Below are 21,728 nucleotides of genomic sequence, written 5' to 3' on the forward strand. Positions count from 1 at the left end.
GTCGGGGGACACCGACTCGATGCCAAAAACTTCGGAATTCAAGAACTCGGATACCTGTGTCAACACCTGCTACCAACTTGCCAGCTAGCTAGCTAGCTAGGTTGCAATGGAGCCCACTTCGCCTGGAATAGCTAACAAATGTTTCCAGCGCTGTAGAAGCTGTGTTTATTACGCTCTTGTACGGGACAATATTGACAATTCGGAGTTCCAATGCGGCTATGCTTAGCAAACAAATCTCAATTCTGCGCAAATTTATGGGGAATACAAAAATTGGAACTTTCTCAACTCCTATGGATGGATGCCGCTCGGGCCTGATGGATGTTTCCCCGCCTTGTCATCTGTCCCTATCCGAATGGCCTGTGCTACCTGGAATTTGCCTGCCAAGGAAATCGTCTCCATCTCTTTCTCCTCCTCCATACTGTAGTGAAGTAGATGGAGAACAGCAAGAAGAATGTTCCAGTCAGCGCTGGTCCCATGTCACAAGTCGTGGAAACCGAAGGCAGTGGCATGCTGCTAAGTGGACGGGAGTGAGAGGTTCGGAGCAGATTGACATAAGGAATAGCTTCGCTGCACTGGTTCCTGATCTACCTGCGCCTTCATCGCTGGGACTGCCTGTGCCTGCGACGGCGGTGCTGACTCAAACTACGCTGACTCCAGCAGCAGCTTGGTCATTGAGTTTGGCTCCTTTCCCGCTCTCTGGACCTGACGGGACACTGCCTGCTGTGGGAGGTCTGGACCTATCGCCAGGTGTACGCTATCCTGCTTTTTGTGGACCAGTGAAAGACTCAACGAATTGTGTGAGGGGTGGGAATGGGGCGGATTTTGCCATTCCCTTCTCCAGCCATTGTATTGGGCAGTTCAATGGTGAGAAATGTCTCAGTCCCTGGAGCAAAAAGGTTGTGCTATCCAGGAGCACGATTACAGGACATCAGTAAGCTGCTCCCAAACATTTTAAACCAGCATCAGGAAATTGAGTCTATCATAGTTCATGTGGGATTCAATGACATTATGATGGGCAGCTCAGAACAGCTGAAGATGGATTTTAAAGAACTGATTGGGTCACGACTTGACACCAACAAATGCCCCATAATACAGTGGGGGAAAAAAGTATTCAGTCAGCCACCAATTGTGCAAGTTCTCCCACTGAAAAAGATGAGGGAGGCCTGTAATTTTCATCATAGGTACACGTCAACTATGACAGACAAAATGAGAAAAAAAAATCCAAAAAATCACATTGTAGGATTTTTTATGAATTTATTTGCAAATTATGGTTGAAAATAAGTATTTGGTCAATAACAAAAGTTTCTCAATACTTTGTTATATACCCTTTGTTGGCAATGACACAGGTCAAACATTTTCTGTAAGTCTTCACAAGGTTTTCACACACTGTTGCTGGTATTTTGGCCCATTCCTCCATGCAGATCTCCTCTAGAGCAGTGATGTTTTGGGTCTGTCGCTGGGCAACACGGACTTTCAACTCCCTCCAAAGATTTTCTATGGGGTTGAGATCTGGAGACTGGCTAGGCCACTCCAGGACCTTGAAATGCTTCTTACGAAGCCACTCCTTCGTTGCCCGGGCGGTGTGTTTGGGATCATTGTCATGCTGAAAGACCCAGCAACGTTTCATCTTCAATGCCCTTGCTGATGGAAGGAGGTTTTCACTCAAAATCTCACGATACATGGCCCCATTCATTCTTTCCTTTACACGGATCAGTCGTCCTGGTCCCTTTGCAGAAAAAACAGCCCCAAAGCATGATGTTTCCACCCCCATGCTTCACAGTAGGTATGGTGTTCTTTGGATGCAACTCAGCATTCTTTGTCCTCCAAACACGACGAGTTGAGTTTTTACCAAAAAGTTATATTTTGGTTTCATCTGACCATATGACATTCTCCCAATCCTCTTCTGGATCATCCAAATGAACTCTAGCAAACTTCAGACGGGCCTGGACATGTACTGGCTTAAGCAGGGGGACACGTCTAGCACTGCAGGATTTGAATCCCTGGCGGCGTAGTGTGTTACTGATGGTAGGCTTTGTTACTTTGGTCCCAGCTCTCTGCAGGTCATTCACTAGGTCCCCCCGTGTGGTTCTGGGATTTTTGCTCACCGTTCTTGTGATCATTTTGACCCCACGGGGTGAGATCTTGCGTGGAGCCCCAGATCGAGGGAGATTATCAGTGGTCTTGTATGTCTTCCATTTCCTAATAATTGCTCCCACAGTTGATTTCTTCAAACCAAGCTGCTTACCTATTGCAGATTCAGTCTTCCCAGCCTGGTGCATGTCTACAATTTTGTTTCTGGTGTCCTTTGACAGCTCTTTGGTCTTGGCCATAGTGGAGTTTGGAGTGTGACTGTTTGAGGTTGTGGACAGGTGTCTTTTATACTGATAACAAGTTCAAACAAGTGCCATTAATACAGGTAACGAGTGGAGGACAGAGGAGCCTCTTAAAGAAGAAGTTACAGGTCTGTGAGAGCCAGAAATCTTGCTTGTTTGTAGGTGACCAAATACTTATTTTCCACCATAATTTGCAAATAAATTCATTCAAAATGCTACAATGTGATTTTCTGGATTTTTTTTCCTCAATTTGTCTGTCATAGTTGACGTGTACCTATGATGAAAATTACAGGCCTCTCTCATCTTTTTAAGTGGGAGAACTTGCACAATTGGTGGCTGTCTAAATACTTTGTTTCCCCACTGTATCTGTCCCTCTGCCCTCCCTAAATTGTGGCATTGAACGGTTCAGCAGACTTTTAGCCCTCCATAACTGGCTACGAGACTATTGCAGCTCTGTGGGTATAATATTTATTGAAAATGTTGATACCTTCTGGAAACAAAGCTCGTATTATGAGGAGGATGAGATCTTTCACAGCATTATAAGGCTACGTTGAGACAATGACTTATCAATTACACAAGCCCAGCTCATTTAATCCCTACCATTGTGTTGCTGAGTTGTCATAATGCTTCAGCAAATGTTCATTATCCCAGGGGCATTGGAAGACACAATGTAAGTAACCTAATTTATGTCCGTCCTACTGCCCTGAATGCCTCTGCTGATCCCACAGCTATTGTATGCAGTAATCATGTGCTTATTAACCAGAGTGATACTGTTAACACTGAGGCGGTGTGCCCTAGTAGGAAGTCAACTGCGTGCAGCTCACCCTGCACTAACATAAATAACATGAACATGTCTACCTCTGCTAAGCTTCCAAGTGAAGCAATAAAAACAATCAAGCATTCCAGAAAAGTGCTAAAAAAATTGCCCATGCTAACATAGGTAGCTTAAGAAACAAGGTTAATGAAATCAATAATTTGCTAGTAACAGATGACATTCACATTCTGACAATATCTGAAACTCAATTAGATAATATGTATGATGATACAGTGGTAGCAATACATGGTTATAAGATCTACAGAAAAGACAGAAATGCCAAAGGTGGAGGTGTGGCCATTTATATTTAGAACCACATTCCTGTAAAGCTTAGAGAGGATCTCATGTTAAATACTGTTGAAGTAATATGGCTACAGGTTAATCTGCCTCACCTAAAGCCTATTCTGGTGGGAAGCTGCTATAGACCACTAAGTGCTAACAGTCAGTATCTGGATAACATGTGTGAAATGCTTGATAATGTATGTGATATCATCAGAGAGGTATATTTTCTGGGTGATTTAAATATTGACTGGCTTTCATCAGGCTGCCCACTCAAGAGAAAGCTTCAAACTGTAACTAGTGCCTGCAACCTGGTACAGGTTATCAGTCAACCTACCAGGGTAGTTACAAACAGCACAGGAATGAAATCATCAACATGTATTGATCACCTCTTTACTAATGCTGGAGAAATTTGATTTAAAGCAGTATCCAAATCCATCCGATGTAGCCATATCTAGCAAAACCAAAGTTCCAAAGGCTGGGCCTAATATAGTGTATAAGAGGTCATACAATACGTTTTGTGGTGATTCCTATGTTGTTGATGTAAATAATATTGTTTGGTCCGTTGTGTGTAATGAAGAGCAACCAGACATTGCACTTGACACATTTATGAAATTGCTTATCCCAGTTACTAATAAGCATGCACCCATTAAGAAAATGACTGTAAAAACTGTTAAATCCCTGTGGATTGATGAGGAATTGAAAAATGTTTTGGTTGAGAGGGATGAGGCAAAAGGAATGGCAAATAAGTCTGGCTGCACAACCGATTGGCAAACGTACTGCAAATTGAGAAATCATGTGACTAAACTGAATAAAAATAAGAAACTACACTATGAAACAAAGATAAATGACATAAAGAACGAAAGTTAAAAAGCTTTGGAGCACCTTAAATTAAGTTTTGAGCAAAAATTCAAACTCAGCTCCATCATTCATTGAATCAGATTGCTTATTCATCACATTTTTACATTTCAGTCATTTACCAGACCCTCTTATCCAGAGCGACTTACAGTTAGTGAATGCATACGTTTATTATTATTTTTAAAAAATGTCATACTGGCCGCCCGTGGGAAACGAACCCACATCCCTGCCGGCCAAACCCTCCCCTACCTTGGACCAATTGTACGCCACCCATGGGTCTCCCGGTTGCGGCCGGCTGTGACAGAGCCTGGACTCGAACCAGGATCTCTAGTGGCACAGCTAGCGCTGCGATGCAGTGCCTTAGACCACTGCGCCACTCGGGAGTCACTGATATTGCCAACTACTTTAATTATTTTTTCTTTGGCAAGATTAGCAAACGTAGGCATGACATGCCAGCAAGAAACGCTGACACTACACATTCAAGTATATCTGACCAAATTATGAAAGACAAGCATTGTAATTTCGAATTCCATAAAGTGATTGTGGAAGAGGTGAAACAATTATTGTTGTTCATCAACAATGACAAGCCACCGGGGTCTAACAACTTGGATGGAAAATTACTGAGGATAATAGAGGACGATATTGCCATTCCTATCTGCCATATCTTCAATTGAAGCCTACTACAAAGTGTGTGCCCTCAGGCCCGGAGGGAAGCAAAAGTAATTCCGCTACCTAAGAATAGTAAAGCCCCCTTTACTGGCTCAAATAGCCGACTAATCAGCCTGTTACCAACCCTTAGTAATCTTTTTGAGAAAAATATTGTTTTACCAGATACAATGCTATTTTACAGTAAACAAATTGACAACAGACTTTCAGCACGCTTATAGGGAAGGACATTCAACAAGCACAGCAGTTACACAAATGAATGATGATTGGCTGAGAGAAATTTATGATAAAAAGATAGTGGGGCTGTTTTGTTAGACTTCAGTGCGGCTTTAGACATTATCGATCACAGTCTGCTGCTGGAAAGACATATGTGTTATGCCTTTATACCCCCTGCTATATTGTGGATAAAGAGTTACCTGTCTAACAGAACACAGAGGGTGTTCTTTAATGGAAGCCTCTCCAACATAATCCAGGTAGAATCAGGAATTCCCCAGAACAGCTGTCTAGGACCCTGACTTTTTTGAGTAAAGCCAGTGTGTCTATGTATGCAGATGACTCAACACTATACACCTCAGCTACTACAGCGACTGAAATGACTGCAACACTTAACAAAGAGCTACAGTTAGTTTCAGAATGGGTGGCAAGGAATAAGTTAGTCCTAAATATTTCAAAAAACTAAAAGCATTGTATTTGGGACACATCATTCACTAAACCCTAAACCTCAACTAAATCTTGTAATGAATAATGTGGAAATTGAGCAAGTTGAGGTGACTTAACTGCTTTGAGTAACCCTGGATTGTAAACTGTCATGGTCAAAACATATTGATACAATAGTAGCTAGGATGGGGAGAAGTCTGTCTATAATAAAGCGCTGCTCTGCATTCTTAACAGCACTATCAACAACGCAGGTCCTACAGGCCCTAGTTTTGTCGCACCTGGACTACTGTTCAGTCGTGTGGTCAGGTGCCACAAAGAGGGACTTAGGAAAATTGCAATTGGCTCAGAACTAGGCAGCACGGCTGGCCCTTGGATGTACACAGACAGCTAACATTAATAAAATGCATGTCAATCTCTCCTGGCTCAAAGTGGAGGAGAGATTGACTTCATCACTACTTGTATTTGTGAGAGGTATTGACATGTTGAATGCACAGAGAAAAGTCCAGAACAGACGATGGGAGGCGCACAGTACTACATAGAGCCATGACTACATGGAACTCTATTCCACATCAAGTAACTCATGCAAGCAGTAAAATTAGATTTTTTAAAAACAAACTGATAAAAATACACCTTATGGATCAGCGGGGACTGTGAAGCAACACAAACATAGGCACAGACACATGCATACACACGATAATATACGCACTGGCAGCAGCTAATGGGGATCCAAAATAAATAAAAATACAAATAAAAGCTCTGTGAAATTCTGCAATGCTCAGCACATTATAATGTACTTTCTTTCCCATTTTAAAATGGGGTAAGGCCTGCTGAAAGTAGAATGACAAGGAGGACACTGATTTGGATAGAGAGGAAAAGCAACAACAATGGAGGGAGGATGGCGGGGACAGAGGGCATTTTCTCAAGGGCATCTCAATCACATTAAATTGTCCAGGACCTGGAGAGCCTTGCCGGTACTAGTTCAGGTGTTTTCTTCCATCACCTACAGTGGGGAAAAAAAGTATTTAGTCAGCCACCAATTGTGCAAGTTCTCCCACTTAAAAAGATGAGAGAGGCCTGTAATTTTCATCATAGGTACACGTCAACTATGACAGACAAATTGAGAGAAAAAAAATCCAGAAAGTCACATTGTAGGATTTTTAATGAATTTATTTGCAAATTGTGGTGGAAAATAAGTATTTGGTCACCTACAAACAAGCAAGATTTCTGGCTCTCACAGACCTGTAACTTCTTCTTTAAGAGGCTCCTCTGTCCTCCACTCGTTACCTGTATTAATGGCACCTGTTTGAACTTGTTATCAGTATAAAAGACACCTGTCCACAACCTCAAACAGTCACACTCCAAACTCCACTATGGCCAAGACCAAAGAGCTGTCAAAGGACACCAGAAACAAAATTGTAGACCTGCACCAGGCTGGGAAGACTGAATCTGCAATAGGTAAGCAGCTTGGTTTGAAGAAATCAACTGTGGGAGCAATTATTAGGAAATGGAAGACATACAAGACCACTGATAATCTCCCTCGATCTGGGGCTCCACACAAGATCTCACCCCGTGGGGTCAAAATGATCACAAGAACGGTGAGCACAAATCCTGCAGTGCCAGACGTGTCCCCCTGCTTAAGCCAGTACATGTCCAGGCCCGTCTGAAGTTTGCTAGAGTGCATTTGGATGATCCAGAAGAGGATTGGGAGAATGTCATATGGTCAGATGAAACCAAAATATAACTTTTTGGTAAAAACTCAACTCGTCGTATTTGGAGGACAAAGAATGCTGAGTTGCATCCAAAGAACACCATACCTACTGTGAAGCATGGGGGTGGAAACATCATGCTTTGGGGCTGTTTTTCTGCAAAGGGACCAGGACGAATGATCCGTGTAAACGAAAGAATGAAATTGCCATGTATCGTGAGATTTTGAGTGAAAACCTCCTTCCATCAGCAAGGGCATTGAAGATGAAACGTGGCTGGGTCTTTCAGCATGACAATGATCCCAAACACACCACCCGGGCAACGAAGGAGTGGCTTCGTAAGAAGCATTTCAAGGTCCTGGAGTGGCCTAGCCAGTTTCCAGATCTCAACCCCATAGAAAATCTTTGGAGGGAGTTGAAAGTCCATGTTGCCCAGCGACAGCCCCAAAACATCACTGCTCTAGAGGAGATCTGCATGGAGGAATGGGCCAAAATACCAGCAACAGTGTGTGAAAACCTTGTGAAGACTTACAGAAAACGTTTGACCTGTGTCATTGCCAACAAAGGGTATATAACAAAGTATTGAGAAACTTTTGTTATTGACCAAATACTTATTTTCCACCATAATTTGCAAATAAATTCATTAAAAATCCTACAATGTGATTTTCTGGATTTTTTTTTCTCATTTTGTCTGTCATAGTTGACGTGAACCTATGATGAAAATTACAGGCCTCTCTCATCTTTTTAAGTGGGAGAACATGCACAATTGGTGGCTGACTAAATACTTTTTTTCCCCACTGTATGTTATTACATCTTGTCATTGTGTTGTGGGAACAAAGTTAAATCTGTTAGATATGTAACTCTTGGTGCCACAGAGTCTGAATGCCAAGGATTCCATTATGTCGAGGGAGCTTATCTTAGAATGATTGATAGAATATACTGACTTGGGTATAGGGTGATACCATCAGAGTGGGGGAATCCCACTGATGGTTACCAGATGTTGTTGAAGAAATGTTACATTTTACATTTTTAGTCATTTAGCAGACGCTCTTATCCAGAGCGACTTACAGTTAGTGAGTGCATACATTATTTGTATTTATTTATTTATTTTATTTTTCATACTGGCCCCCCGTGGGAATCGAACCCACAACTACCAACTAAGCTACATCCCTGCCGGCCATTCCCTCCCCTACCCTGGGCCAATTGTGTGCCGCCCTGGTCGCGGCCGGCTACGACAGAGCCTGGATTCGAACCAGGATCTCTAGTGGCACAGCTTGCACTGCGATGCAGCACCTTAAACCACTGTGCCACTCGGGTACATAACATGAAGTATATAAACTGAGAGATTTCCTTTGTCCAGAGTTCTGATGACATGCGAAGCATGTGCCATTTGTTATACGAACCCGGTACCGTAATCAACTTTCCATCTAAGTGTTAAATATCTTCTTGTATCATGAATTACTTGATACCAGAGAAACTCGTCATAACAACCTATAACCTCTCTGATTCCCCTGCTCCCCTTTCCAGCTCTAACTGCCCCCCGCATCCCCTACACACACACACATCTCTTTATTACTAAGACTTAGTCTCTGCTGATGCTCATTAAAGAGGTCTGGAAGAGAAGAGAAACTGTTCATCTTACTCATCAGTGACTCCTGCTGTGAGTCCCCCCCCCCTCCCACACTTCCTTCATCATCACCTTAATACCTAAATTAGTCAAGCGTTCCACAGGGACGCTGGCCCATGTTGACTCCAATGCTTCCCACAGTTGTGTGAAGTTGGCTGTAGCTCAGCTGGTAGAGCACGGCGCTTGTAACGCTAAGGTAGTGGGTTCGATCCCCGGGACCATCCATACACCAAAAAATAAAATAAAAAATGTATGCACGCATGACTGTAAGTCGCTTTGGATAAAAGCGTCTGCTAAATGGCATATTATTATTATTATATTATGTCCTTCGGGTAGTGGACCATTCTTGATACACACGAGAAACTGTTGAGCATGAAAAACCCAGCAGCGTTGCAGTTCTTGACACAAACCTACTACCCTACCCCATTCAAAATGCACTTAATTATTTTGTCTTGCCCATTTACCCTCTGAATGGCACACATAAATAATGTCTCCTCCCCTTCATCTACACTGATTGAAGTGGATTTAACAAGTGACTTCAATAAGGGATCATAGCTTTCACCTGGATTCACCTGGTCAGTCTATGTCATGGAAAGAGCAGGTGTCCGTAATGTTTTGTACACTCAGTGTATATACACACAGACGTATGCACGTATACGCGCACGTGCGCGCGCGCACACACACATACACACACACACACACACATACACATAGCCAGACCTGCCAGACTAGCTCAATGTATCCACTTAGAGATTACACACAGGCAAAAATAATTGCCAGGGCATCCTAAAAAAAATCCAATATTTAGAGGTCAGATAAACGAGATTTAGCTCGATCATTTGAATAATGTAAAACAAATGTTAGGCTTTTTGAAAGAGCTCATTTGTACTGAGAAAGTGTTTTCCCTGCCCTCCCCCTCTCTCATTCTGTCTCTTTTTATACCAAGTTGACAAAGCCTGGACACCCTGCTGAATGAAGCCTTGGGTCTAATATAAACCAGACTCGGCAGGGTTCTGTCAAGAGTAGCTAAAGAATTTAGACATGCATAAGAACAAAAGCTCCAATCTCAGCAAATGTTGGGCAGCTGTGTCCCTCATTCCACACTGCCCGGGACCGGGAGTGGCTAGCTAGCTCTGCACTGCATGGATGTACCGCTGTGGGCAAAGACACAGTGTATCTCCCTGCCTGCCTGCTTGCTGGTCTCATAACCCTGCAAACCCTTTTTCAGTCCCATACTGTAATTCAATTGAAGCGGGCCTATCCGCAGCTACGCAAATACCCCCACCCAACCAACCTGCTCACCCCACCCAACCCCCCACAGCCCACCTCCTCACCTCCACCCAACCCCCCACAGCCCACCTCCTCACCTCCACCCAACCCCCCACAGCCCACCTCCTCACCTCCACCCAACCCCCCACAGCCCACCTCCTCACCTCCACCCAACCCCCCACAGCCCACCTCCTCACCTCCACCCAACCCCCCCACAGCCCACCTCCTCACCTCCACCCAACCCCCCACAGCCCACCTCCTCACCTCCACCCAACCCCCCACAGCCCACCTCCTCACCTCCACCCAACCCCCCACAGCCCACCTCCTCACCTCCACCCAACCCCCCCACAGCCCACCTCCTCACCTCCACCCAACCCCCACAGCCCACCTGCTCACCCCACCCAACCCCCACAGCCCACCTCCTCACCTCCACCCAACCCCCCACAGCCCACCTCCTCACAGCTACAACACTGACAACACTCCACTCCAAACATCACCACCATCACATATCCTTCCCAGACTCTAAAACAGTTGCTGTGACAACAACATATTATAGCATATGCATGGATGTATCGCCCCTTCATCATAAAGAATTTATGCATATGTAAAATATACATTGCACACACTACATTAAATCCCTATGCATTATGAAGGGAGTTATTGGTGGTTGGTAAATGAACCACTTCGATCAGCCTGGTTATGTGAGTGGCTGTTTCCCTGCAGTATAACTAAAGCCCAGAGGTAAAGACTATAAAGCAGTGTAATCTGTTACCATGATGGCTTCATGCGGCTATAACTTAATTAACAGCAATACACTGCGCAGGCAGCAGCTTTATAAACCATCCCAAAACAACCAGGGGAGATCAGTGAGGCTGGAGCCTTCTCTCCAGGGTAATTTTCTAGTCAATGAGGCTCAGCTCACATATGGAAGGCAGTGGCACAGTGGCACTACAGGACTCATTACAATGAGAAACAGACAGTGTTAGAAAGAGTGGCAGTTACGTTTACTGGCATAGGAGACATGGATAATGTTGAGACAACGTTATTCTGATGCTGAAAGACCCACCACTGGTGAATGTGAGGAAAATGTAAACCAACATCACTAGTCTGGTTCATAACATGGTAATGCAGACGAGATGAATACAAATACAGCATTGTATGTAATGCATATAAATAGGCTGTTAGCTATCAGGCCAGTAGCAGTGACAGTGGGACAGGCCAACCTCATGGTATGTTTCACAGCAGACTAATACATACAAATCAATACAAATATAGAATGTCTATGGGTAATGCTTATGAATGGGCCATAGCTATCAAGGCCACTGACAGCGTGACAGGACATCAGGACATAAACACAGGACAGAGGGTGTGAACGTGACAATAGGGGCAGAAATCTCTAGACTTGTAATTACCAGACTGATCACCGCTACGCGTGCAGCATTTAATACAAGCTCGCTGGATCAGTCGGCTCGTGAAGCTAAGAAATCTCCCCAGCATCCAGACATTAAGCCTCAAATCAAATCAAATCAAATCAAATTTTATTGGTCACATGCGCCGAATACAACAGGTGCAGACATTACAGTGAAATGCTTACTTACAGCCCTTAACCAACAGTGCATTTATTTTAAACAAAAAAGTAAGAATAAAACAACAACAAAAAAGTGTTGAGAAAAAAAGAGCAGAAGTAAAATAAAGTGACAGTAGGGAGGCTATATATACAGTAAAATAAAGTGACAGTAGGGAGGCTATATATACAGGGGGGTACCGTTGCATAGTCAATGTGCGGGGGCACCGGCTAGTTGAGGTAGTTGAGGTAATATGTACATGTGGGTAGAGTTAAAGTGACTATGCATAAATACTTAACAGAGTAGCAGCAGCGTAAAAAGGATGGGGTGGGGGGGCAGTGCAAATAGTCCGGGTAGCCATGATTAGCTGTTCAGGAGTCTTATGGCTTGGGGGTAGAAGCTGTTGAGAAGTCTTTTGGACCTAGACTTGGCACTCCGGTACCGCTTGCCGTGCGGTAGCAGAGAGAACAGTCTATGACTAGGGTGGCTGGAGTCTTTGACAATTTTGAGGGCCTTCCTCTGACACCGCCTGGTATAGAGGTCCTGGATGGCAGGGAGCTTTGCCCCAGTGATGTACTGGGCCGTACGCACTACCCTCTGTAGTGCCTTGCGGTCAGAGGCCAAGCAGTTGCCATACCAGGCGGTGATGCAACCAGTCAGGATGCTCTCGATGGTGCAGCTGTAGAATTTTTTGAGGATCTGAGGACCCATGCCAAATCTTTTTAGTCTCCTGAGGGGGAATAGGCTTTGTCGTGCCCTCTTCACGACTGTCTTGGTGTGTTTGGACCATGATAGTTCGTTGGTGATGTGGACACCAAGGAACTTGAAGCTCTCAACCTGTTCCACTACAGCCCCGTCGATGAGAATGGGGGCGTGCTCAGTCCTCTTTTTTTTCCTGTAGTCCACAATCATCTCCTTTGTCTTAGTCACGTTGAGGGAGAGGTTGTTGTCCTGGCACCACACGGCCAGATCTCTGACCTCCTCCCTATAGGCTGTCTCATCGTTGTCGGTGATCAGGCCTACCACTGTTGTGTCGTCGGCAAACTTAATGATGGTGTTGGAGTCGTGCCTGGCCATGCAGTCATGGGTGAACAGAGAGTACAGGAGGGGGACTGAGCACGCACCCCTGAGGGGCCCCCGTGTTGAGGATCAGTGTGGCAGATGTGTTGTTACCTACCCTTACCACCTGGGGGCGGCCCGTCAGGAAGTCCAGGATCCAGTTGCAGAGGGAGGTGTTTAGTCCCAGGATCCTTAGCTTAGTGATGAGCTTTGAGGGCACTATGGTGTTGAATGCTGAGCTGTAGTCAATGAATAGCATTCTCACGTAGGTGTTCCTCTTGTCCAGGTGGGAAAGGGCAGTGTGGAGTGCGATAGAGATTGCATCATCTGTGGATCTGTTGGGGCGGTATGCAAATTGGAGTGGGTCTAGGGTTTCTGGGATTATGCTGTTGATGTGAGCCATGACCAGTCTTTCAAAGCACTTCATGGCTACAGACGTCAGTGCTACGGGTCGGTAGTCATTTAGGCAGGTTATCTTAGAGTTCTTGGGCACGGGGACTATGGTGGTCTGCTTGAAACATGTTGGTATTACAGACTCAGTCAGGGACATGTTGAAAATGTCAGTGAAGACACTTGCCAGTTGGTCAGCACATGCTCGGAGTACACGTCCTGGTAATCCGTCTGGCCCTGCGGCCTTGTGAATGTTGACCTGCTTAAAAGTCTTACTCACATCGGCTACGGAGAGCGTGATCACATAGTCGTCCCGGAACAGCTGGTGCTCTCATGCATGCTTCAGTGTTGCTTGCCTCGAAGCGAGCATAGAAGTGGTTTAGCTCGTCTGGTAGGCTTGTGTCACTGGGCAGCTCGCGGCTGTGCTTCCCTTTGTAGTCTGTAATAGTTTTCAAGCCCTGCCACATCCGACGAGCGTCAGAGCCAGTGTAGTATGATTCAATCTTAGACCTGTATTGACTCTTTGCCTGTTTGATGGTTCGTCGGAGGTCATAGCGGGATTTCTTATAAGCGTCCGGGTTAGAGACCCGTTCCTTGAAAGCGGCAGCTCTACCCTTTAGCTCAGTGCGGATGTTTCCGTAATCCATGGCTTCTGGTTGGGGTATGTACGTACGGTCACTGTGGGGGACGACATCATCGATGCACTTATTGATGAAGCCAGTGACTGATGTGGTGTACTCCTCAATGCTGTCTGAAGAATCCCGAAACATGTTCCAGTCTGTGCTAGCAAAACAGTCCTGTAGCTTAGCATCTGCGTCATCTGACCACTTTTTTATTAGCCGAATCACTGGTGCTTCCTGCTTCAGTTTTTGCTTATAAGCAGGAATCAGGAGGATAGAGTTATGGTCAGATTTGCCAAATGGAGGGCGAGGGAGAGCTTTGTATGCGTCTCTGTGTGTGGAGTAAAGGTGGTCTAGAGTTTTTTTCCCCTCTGGTTGCACATTTAACATGCTGGTAGAAATGAGGTAGAACGGATTTAAGTTTCCCTGCATTAAAGTCCCCGGCTACTAGGAGCGCTGCATCTGGATGAGCGTTTTCCTGTTGATTAATGGCCTTGTACAACTCATTCAGTGCAATCTTAATGCCAGCATTGGTTTGTGGTGGTAAATAGACAGCTATGAAAAATATAGATGAAAACTCTCTTGGTAAATAGTGTGGTCTACAGCTTATCATAAGATACTCTACCTCAAGCGAGCAAAACCTCGAGACTTCCTTAGTATTTGATTTTGTGCACCAGCTGTTGTTTACAAATATACACAGACCGCCACCCCTTGTCTTACCAGAGTCTGCCGTTCTGTCCTGTCGATGTAGCGTATAGCCTGCTAGCTGAATGTTATCATTGTTGTCGTTCAGCCACGACTCCGTGAAACATAAGATATTACAGTTTTTAATGTCCCGTTGGTAGGATAACCGTAATCTTAAATCGTCCATTTTATTCTCAAAAGCTTGAACGTTGGCTAATAGGATTGATGGGAGAGGCAGTTTACTCGTTCGCCGTCGGATCCTTACAAGGCACCCGGATCTGCGTCCACGATATCTCCGTCTCTTCCTCACGCGAATGACGGGGATCTGGGCCTTGTTGGGTGTCTGTAGAATATCCTTCGCGAACGCCTCGTTGAAGAAAAAGTATTCGTCCAACGCGAGGTGAGTAATCGCTGTCCTGATATCCAGAAGCTCTCTTTGGTTATAAGAGACGATGGCAGAAACATTATGTACAAAATAACCTCCCCATTGTGTTCCATCCAACACCATGTAATTTACCATGTTCCTCACTGACTGTATGGTGTTTAGATGCTAGCGTGTGTCAGTCAGGGTGCGTGTGTCTGTGAGTTAAGCATCTGTGTTTGTCTACGTGCATCGTGTGTGTGTGTGTGTGTTTGCGCAAGCCTGTATGTGTGTGGAGAAGCTCCTTCAAACACCTCTCCTGGGAGCCTCCTTCTCTATAGAGAGAGGAACAAGGCCTCTCTGTGTGGACTATGAGGACGTCCCATACGGGGAAAAAAATACATTTCAAATGTATTTATAGATACATTTTTAAGGATACATGTGAAATATTTAAAATTGGCCAAATAATGTATTTAAAATGTTTTATTTAATACAGTTTAAAAACATTCCAACATATATTATGGAATGTATTTAGAATATATACAGTGCCCTCCGTAATTTTTGGGGCAGTGACACAGGCTCTGTTCTCCAGCACTTTGGATTTGAAATGATACAATGACTATGAGGTTAAAGTGCAGACTTTCAGCATTAATTTGAGTGTATTTTCATACATATCGGGTGAACCGTTTAGAAATTAAAGCACTTTATGTACATAGTCCCCCCATTTTAGGGGACCAAAAGTATAGTGACAAATTCACTTGTATATGTTTACTAAAGTAGTCAAAAGTTTAGTATTTGGTCCCATATTCCTAGCACAGGATAATTACATCAAGTTTGTGACTCTACAAATTTGTTGGATGCATTTGCTGTGTGTTTTGGTCGTGTTTCAGATTATTTTATGCCCAATAGAAATTAATGGTAAATAATGTATTGTGTCATTTTGGAGTCACTTTTATTGTAAATAAGAATATACAGTGGGGGAAAAAAGTATTTAGTCAGCCACCAATTGTGCAAGTTCTCCCACTTAAAAAGATGAGAGAGGCCTGTAATTTTCATCATAGGTACACGTCAACTATGACAGACAAAATGAGGGAAAAAAATCCAGAAAATCACATTGTAGGATTTTTAATGAATTTATTTGCAAATTATGGTGGAAAATAAGTATTTGGTCAATAACAAAAGTTTCTCAATACTTTGTTATATACCCTTTGTTGGCAATGACACAGGTCAAACGTTTTCTGTAAGTCTTCACAAGGTTTTCACACACTGTTGCTGGTATTTTGGCCCATTCCTCCATGCAGATCTCCTCTAGAGCAGTGATGTTTTGGGGCTGTCGCTGGGCAACACAGACTTTCAACTCCCTCCAAAGATTTTCTATGGGGTTGAGATCTGGAGACTGGCTAGGCCACTCCAGGACCTTGAAATGCTTCTTACGAAGCCACTCCTTCGTTGCTCGGGCGGTGTGTTTGGGATCATTGTCATGCTGAAAGACCCAGCAACGTTTCATCTTCAATGCCCTTGCTGATGGAAGGAGGTTTTCACTCAAAATCACACGATACAAGGCCCCATTCATTCTTTCCTTTACACGGATCAGTCGTCCTGGTCACTTTGCAGAAAAACAGCCCCAAAGCATGATGTTTCCACCCCCATGCTTCACAGTAGGTATGGTGTTCTTTGGATGCAACTCAGCATTCTTTGTCCTCCAAACACGACGAGTTGAGTTTTTACCAAAAAGTTCTATTTTGGTTTCATCTGACCATATGACATTCTCCCAATCCTCTTCTGGATCATCCAAATGCACTCTAGCAAACTTCAGACGGGCCTGGACATGTACTGGCTTAAGCAGGGGGGAAACGTCTGGCACTGCAGGATTTGAGTCCCTGGCGGCGTAGTGTGTTACTGATGGTAGGCTTTGTTACTTTGGTCCCAGCTCTCTGCAGGTCATTCACTAGGTCCCCCCGTGTGGTTCTGGGATTTTTGCTCACCGTTCTTGTGATCATTTTGACCCCACGGGGTGAGATCTTGCGTGGAGCCCCAGATCGAGGGAGATTATCAGTGGTCTTGTATGTCTTCCATTTCCTAATAATTGCTCCCACAGTTGATTTCTTCAAACCAAGCTGCTTACCTATTGCAGATTCAGTCTTCCCAGCCTGGTGCATGTCTACAATTTTGTTTCTGGTGTCCTTTGACAGCTCTTTGGTCTTGGCCATAGTGGAGTTTGGAGTGTGACTGTTTGAGGTTGTGGACAGGTGTCTTTTATACTGATAACAAGTTCAAACAGGTGCCATTAATACAGGTAACGAGTGGAGGACAGAGGAGCCTCTTAAAGAAGAAGTTACAGGTCTGTGAGAGCCAGAAATCTTGCTTGTTTGTAGGTGACCAAATATTTATTTTCCACCATAATTTGCAAATAAATTCATAAAAATCCTACAATGTGATTTTCTGGATTTTTTCTCCTCAATTTGTCTGTCATAGTTGACGTGTACCTATGATGAAAATTACAGGCCTCTCTCATCTTTTTAAGTGGGAGAACTTGCACAATTGGTGGCTGACTAAATACTTTTTTTCCCCCACTGTAATATGTTTCTAAACACTTCTACATTCATGTGGATGCTACTATGATTATGGATAGTCCTGAATGAATTGTGAATAATGAGGAGTGAGAAAGTTACAGACGCACAAATATCATACCGTAAAAACATTTTTTCACATGTATTTATCGATATATTTAGTAAATATATTTGTTTATGTATTTGGAAATGTCTTGTGAAAAATATTACTTTTGATTGTATTTGTAAGAAATATATGTTTACATTTAAATGTATGGCAAATATAAAAAATTTACCAATCATAATGTAATGAAATCTCTATTATTTGATTTTACTTTTCAAGGCAGAAACATTGACATAAGTCACGATAGCTGTGATGGAAACGGGAAGTTTCAGTACTATTGTATAAATGCCGACATAATTTGTTCGTTCAACATGGTGTGATCTTTTTTGTCTGTAAAATGTATTATTCGAGAAATGTTTTTATGCGCAAATATTGATATAACAACCATCATATAGAAATAAACTTGGGAGTCATGCAATGACATGGTGTGTGGTCCTCCCACTATGACTTGGGAAAGCATGAAGTTTATTAGGCTACAGATGACATAAATTATGATGAACTTCACAGGGTGGTGAAAGTGCACGGTGATCTTGATGCTCCTTTCCAATAAATATCGATGGTCTTTTTCTGGTGACATGATGATCGATGTTTGACTGCTGTTTGACAAATAAACATATTCTCGCTCTTATCCATAATAATCTCATCATATAGACCTGCCCACCCGCACAGCCTACCCACACTGTATCTGTGAACTGTTGGCTAGAGCAATGTGCCAAGACCAGAGTAGGCACATTTGCTATTTAATGCAACAGTTTTTGTGACAAAACTATCCGTAGAGCTGAAAATGCGACGGAAACACATTGAACTTCAGATTTTTATTCGGTACATGAAAACGTAAACGAAAAAGTACATTTTGTGTGCACTACTTCATCACACACTGATTTTTATCTGCAACAAGTCAGTTTGGTGGAAACACACCACTGTTGCCAATTGGATGGAAACCTAGCTACTGATCAATACTTAAAGAGTAATTTAAGAATCCTCTGAAGGGCCAAACTATGTCATATGCCGAATTAGGAAATACCTTGGCCACCCTGTAGACCAGATGTCATAGCCATGCATCTCTGGAATTATTAGGCATTACATGCATTTGAGCAAAGATGCAAATGTATGTACATGCATCTCTGGAATACATTTTAAGGCATTACATGCATTTTAGTAAAGATGGAAATGTATGTACATGCATCTCTGGAATACATTTTAAGGCATTACATGCATTTTAACTTCATTTTACGCTAAGTTAAATATATTGAAATGTATTACTTTTTTGTATGTGGACTATGAGGACATGTGGATGAGTGTAACCTGCTGTGAGGTGCCCACCGCCAGGTACCACTGTCATGCTGTTATGTAATGGACTGATTAGCTAACAGGCAGCCCTGATTTACAAGTGATGAAATTACACTTTAGGACGGCAGCAGGGACATGGTTAGCATACCAACACTAAATTAAACATGACTAGCTGATTCAATCATAGGAACAGTAATTATAATTCATTCAGGCATCTTGATCCCGCTAAGGAGGACAGGTGGAGAGAGATTGGAACTGCCTAGAATACACGCAGCAGGAACGGTTCGATTTTCTAGGGCGGATGTATGTTTTGTCCGTAGTCTCTGCCAATATCTAATCAAAGTACTAAAAACAATGCTCTTAGATCAATGTATGCAAATTGTCTTCAGAGTTATGGTTTGATATTTATATATATTTTTTAAACGCCATACATTTATAAATAATGTACATTATAGAGTACATTATCCGACCTTGGGGATTTGTTCATGCAACACCTCTATAGCCCTACCCTAGGCATCCTCTAGGTCGAGTCACAATGGAGAGCCAAAAGTTATTGTACACACGTTTATCTTATCCATCATCATCTTTCATATCAACACAGTGTGTTACAATCAGCCTGGAACTTAGTATTCTGTCTTAGACAGCCTATAGGGAGGAGGTCAGAGACCTGGCCGTGTAGTGCCAGGATAACAACCTCTCCCTCAATGTGACCAAGACAAAGGAGATGATTGTGGACTACAGGAAAAATAGAAGACTGAGCACGCCCCCATTCTCATCGACGGGGCTGTAGTGGAACAGGTTGAGAGCTTCAAGTTCCTTGGTGTCCACATCACCAACAAACTATCATGGTCCAAACACACCAAGACAGTCGTGAAGAGGGCACGACAAAGCCTATACCCCATCAGGAGACTGAAAAAATGTGGCATGGGTCCTCAGATCCTCAAAACGTTATACAGCTGCACCATCGAGAGCATCCTGACTGGTTGCATCACCGCCTTGTATGGCAACTGCTCTGCCTCCGACCGCAAGGCACTACAGAGGGTAGTGCATACGGCCCAGTACATCACTAGGGCCAAGCTTCCTGCCATCCAGGACCTCTATACCAGGCGGTGTCAGAGGAAGGCCCTCAAAATTGTCAAAGACTCCAGCCACCCTAGTCATAGACTGTTCTCTTTGCTACCGCACGGCAAGTGGTTCCGGAGCGCCAAGTCTAGGTCCAAAAGGCTTCTCAACAGCTTCTACCCCCAAGCCATAAGACTCCTGAACAGCTAATCATGGCTACCCGGACTATTTGCACTGCCCCCCCACCCCATCTTTTTACGCTGCTGCTACTCTGTTAATTATTTATGCATAGTCACTTTAACTCTACCCACATGTACATATTACCTCAACTAGCCAGTGCCCCCGCACATTGACTCTGCACCGGTACCCCCCTGTATATAGCCTCCCTACTGTTATTTTATTTTACTTCTGCTCTTTCTTTCTCAACACTTTTTTGTTGTTGTTGTTTTATTTATTTATTTTATTAAGAAATAAATGCATTGTTGGTTAAGGGCTGTAAGTAAGCATTTCACGGTAATGTCTACACCTGTTGTATTCGGCGCATGTGGCCAATAACATTTGATTTGATTTTATCTCCGACAGGTGATTCACATCCTGCTCCTCATCAGCACCAAACAGGCAGGCGTCACTGTAGCCCTTGATCATGACTCTCAGTTCCATTACATTACACATAAGAGTCATTGGACGAAGGCGTTTTCTATGCTCGGTCTGAACATTAACACGCATCACTTGCGGTACGGTTTTGGAAGCATAAGGTCCTTATCTTTCATACCAGCGAGAAATAATTTTAAAATTGTCTAACGCCACAATTATATTGTCACTGAAAAATACTGTCGCCTGCAACTGTGTTCAAACAGGGTACAGTAAGTGTGTATTTTGTATTTGTGAAATTATTTTGATGTGATATGAAAGTAGAGGAAGTTTCTAGAACTGTACCACAATTGAGAATCAATTCACGTTTAGATGGAGTATTCGGCTGTTTCGGCTTCCAGAGCCAATTCACCTTTAAACATGTAAGGTCCATGGACTATAAGGAGTAACGTTAGGCTGCTTTAGTCCATTATTGGGCTAGTGTCACTGCCGCCTTGATTTGAGTCCCCCTTTGTTATTTTTCAAACAGTGTCACTTTCACTCACTTTCTGTGCTTCTCTCTCTCTCTCAGGGCTGCGAGAGAAACATGAGTTGGTGCGACAGGTTGCATAAAAGTACAGTGATGAATGCAGCTGGCAGCCACAGGGGGGACTGCTCTGGACACGTCTCTACACAGAGAAGCACCTCTCTGGATGAAAACCTGCGTCACACACCCAACTTTATGTCTACAATATAATAACATAAAAACGTGCATAAAAGCTCACACGCCATCAGCTATCAAAGGTCAGTTCACATTTACAAGCAGGATGTGTAAAATAGAGTTCACAATCCATAATAAAAGATGTAGGCTACCGCCAGCTGGCATTGGAGAATTTAAGTGAATTGAGAGCAGGAATAGCTGTGTTGCCCTAATTCTGCTAAGTGCCTACCTGAGATACCGCAGTAGCTCGATGGTCTCTGCCGGTTCAGTCGAGCTGTGGTTCATCTTTTGGCAGTCTGGGAGGAATCAGCACAGAAGAAGAAGAAGGGTAGAATGAGCTGCACTGCTTTACAGAATACACTCTTGTTCGTTCTCTAGAATACACTCTTGTTCGTTCTCTAGAATACACTCTTGTTCGTTCTCTAGAATACACTCTTGTTCTCTCTCTCTCTCTCTCTCTCTCTCTCTCTCTCTCTCGTATCAGCAGCCCTTCTCTGAGAGAGACAGCGAATTAAGAGGCAGGGAGA

General features: G+C 43.6%; 1 protein-coding gene across 1 annotated transcript in view; it reads right to left on the bottom strand.

Annotated features, from left to right (window-relative positions):
• Nucleotides 1-21,728, bottom strand: part of LOC121576767 (yjeF N-terminal domain-containing 3-like) — an 86,098-nt gene that overhangs the window by 62,886 nt on the left and 1,484 nt on the right. Inside the window, exon 2 of the mRNA XM_041890205.1 lies at nucleotides 21,431-21,497. Coding sequence (XP_041746139.1) covers nucleotides 21,431-21,486 — 56 coding nt within the window. The 5' untranslated portion in view covers nucleotides 21,487-21,497. The remainder of the gene's footprint in view (nucleotides 1-21,430; nucleotides 21,498-21,728) is intronic.

Source organism: Coregonus clupeaformis, chromosome 11, assembly GCF_020615455.1.
Source record: "Coregonus clupeaformis isolate EN_2021a chromosome 11, ASM2061545v1, whole genome shotgun sequence".
In the NCBI taxonomy this organism is placed as follows: Eukaryota; Metazoa; Chordata; class Actinopteri; order Salmoniformes; family Salmonidae; genus Coregonus; species Coregonus clupeaformis.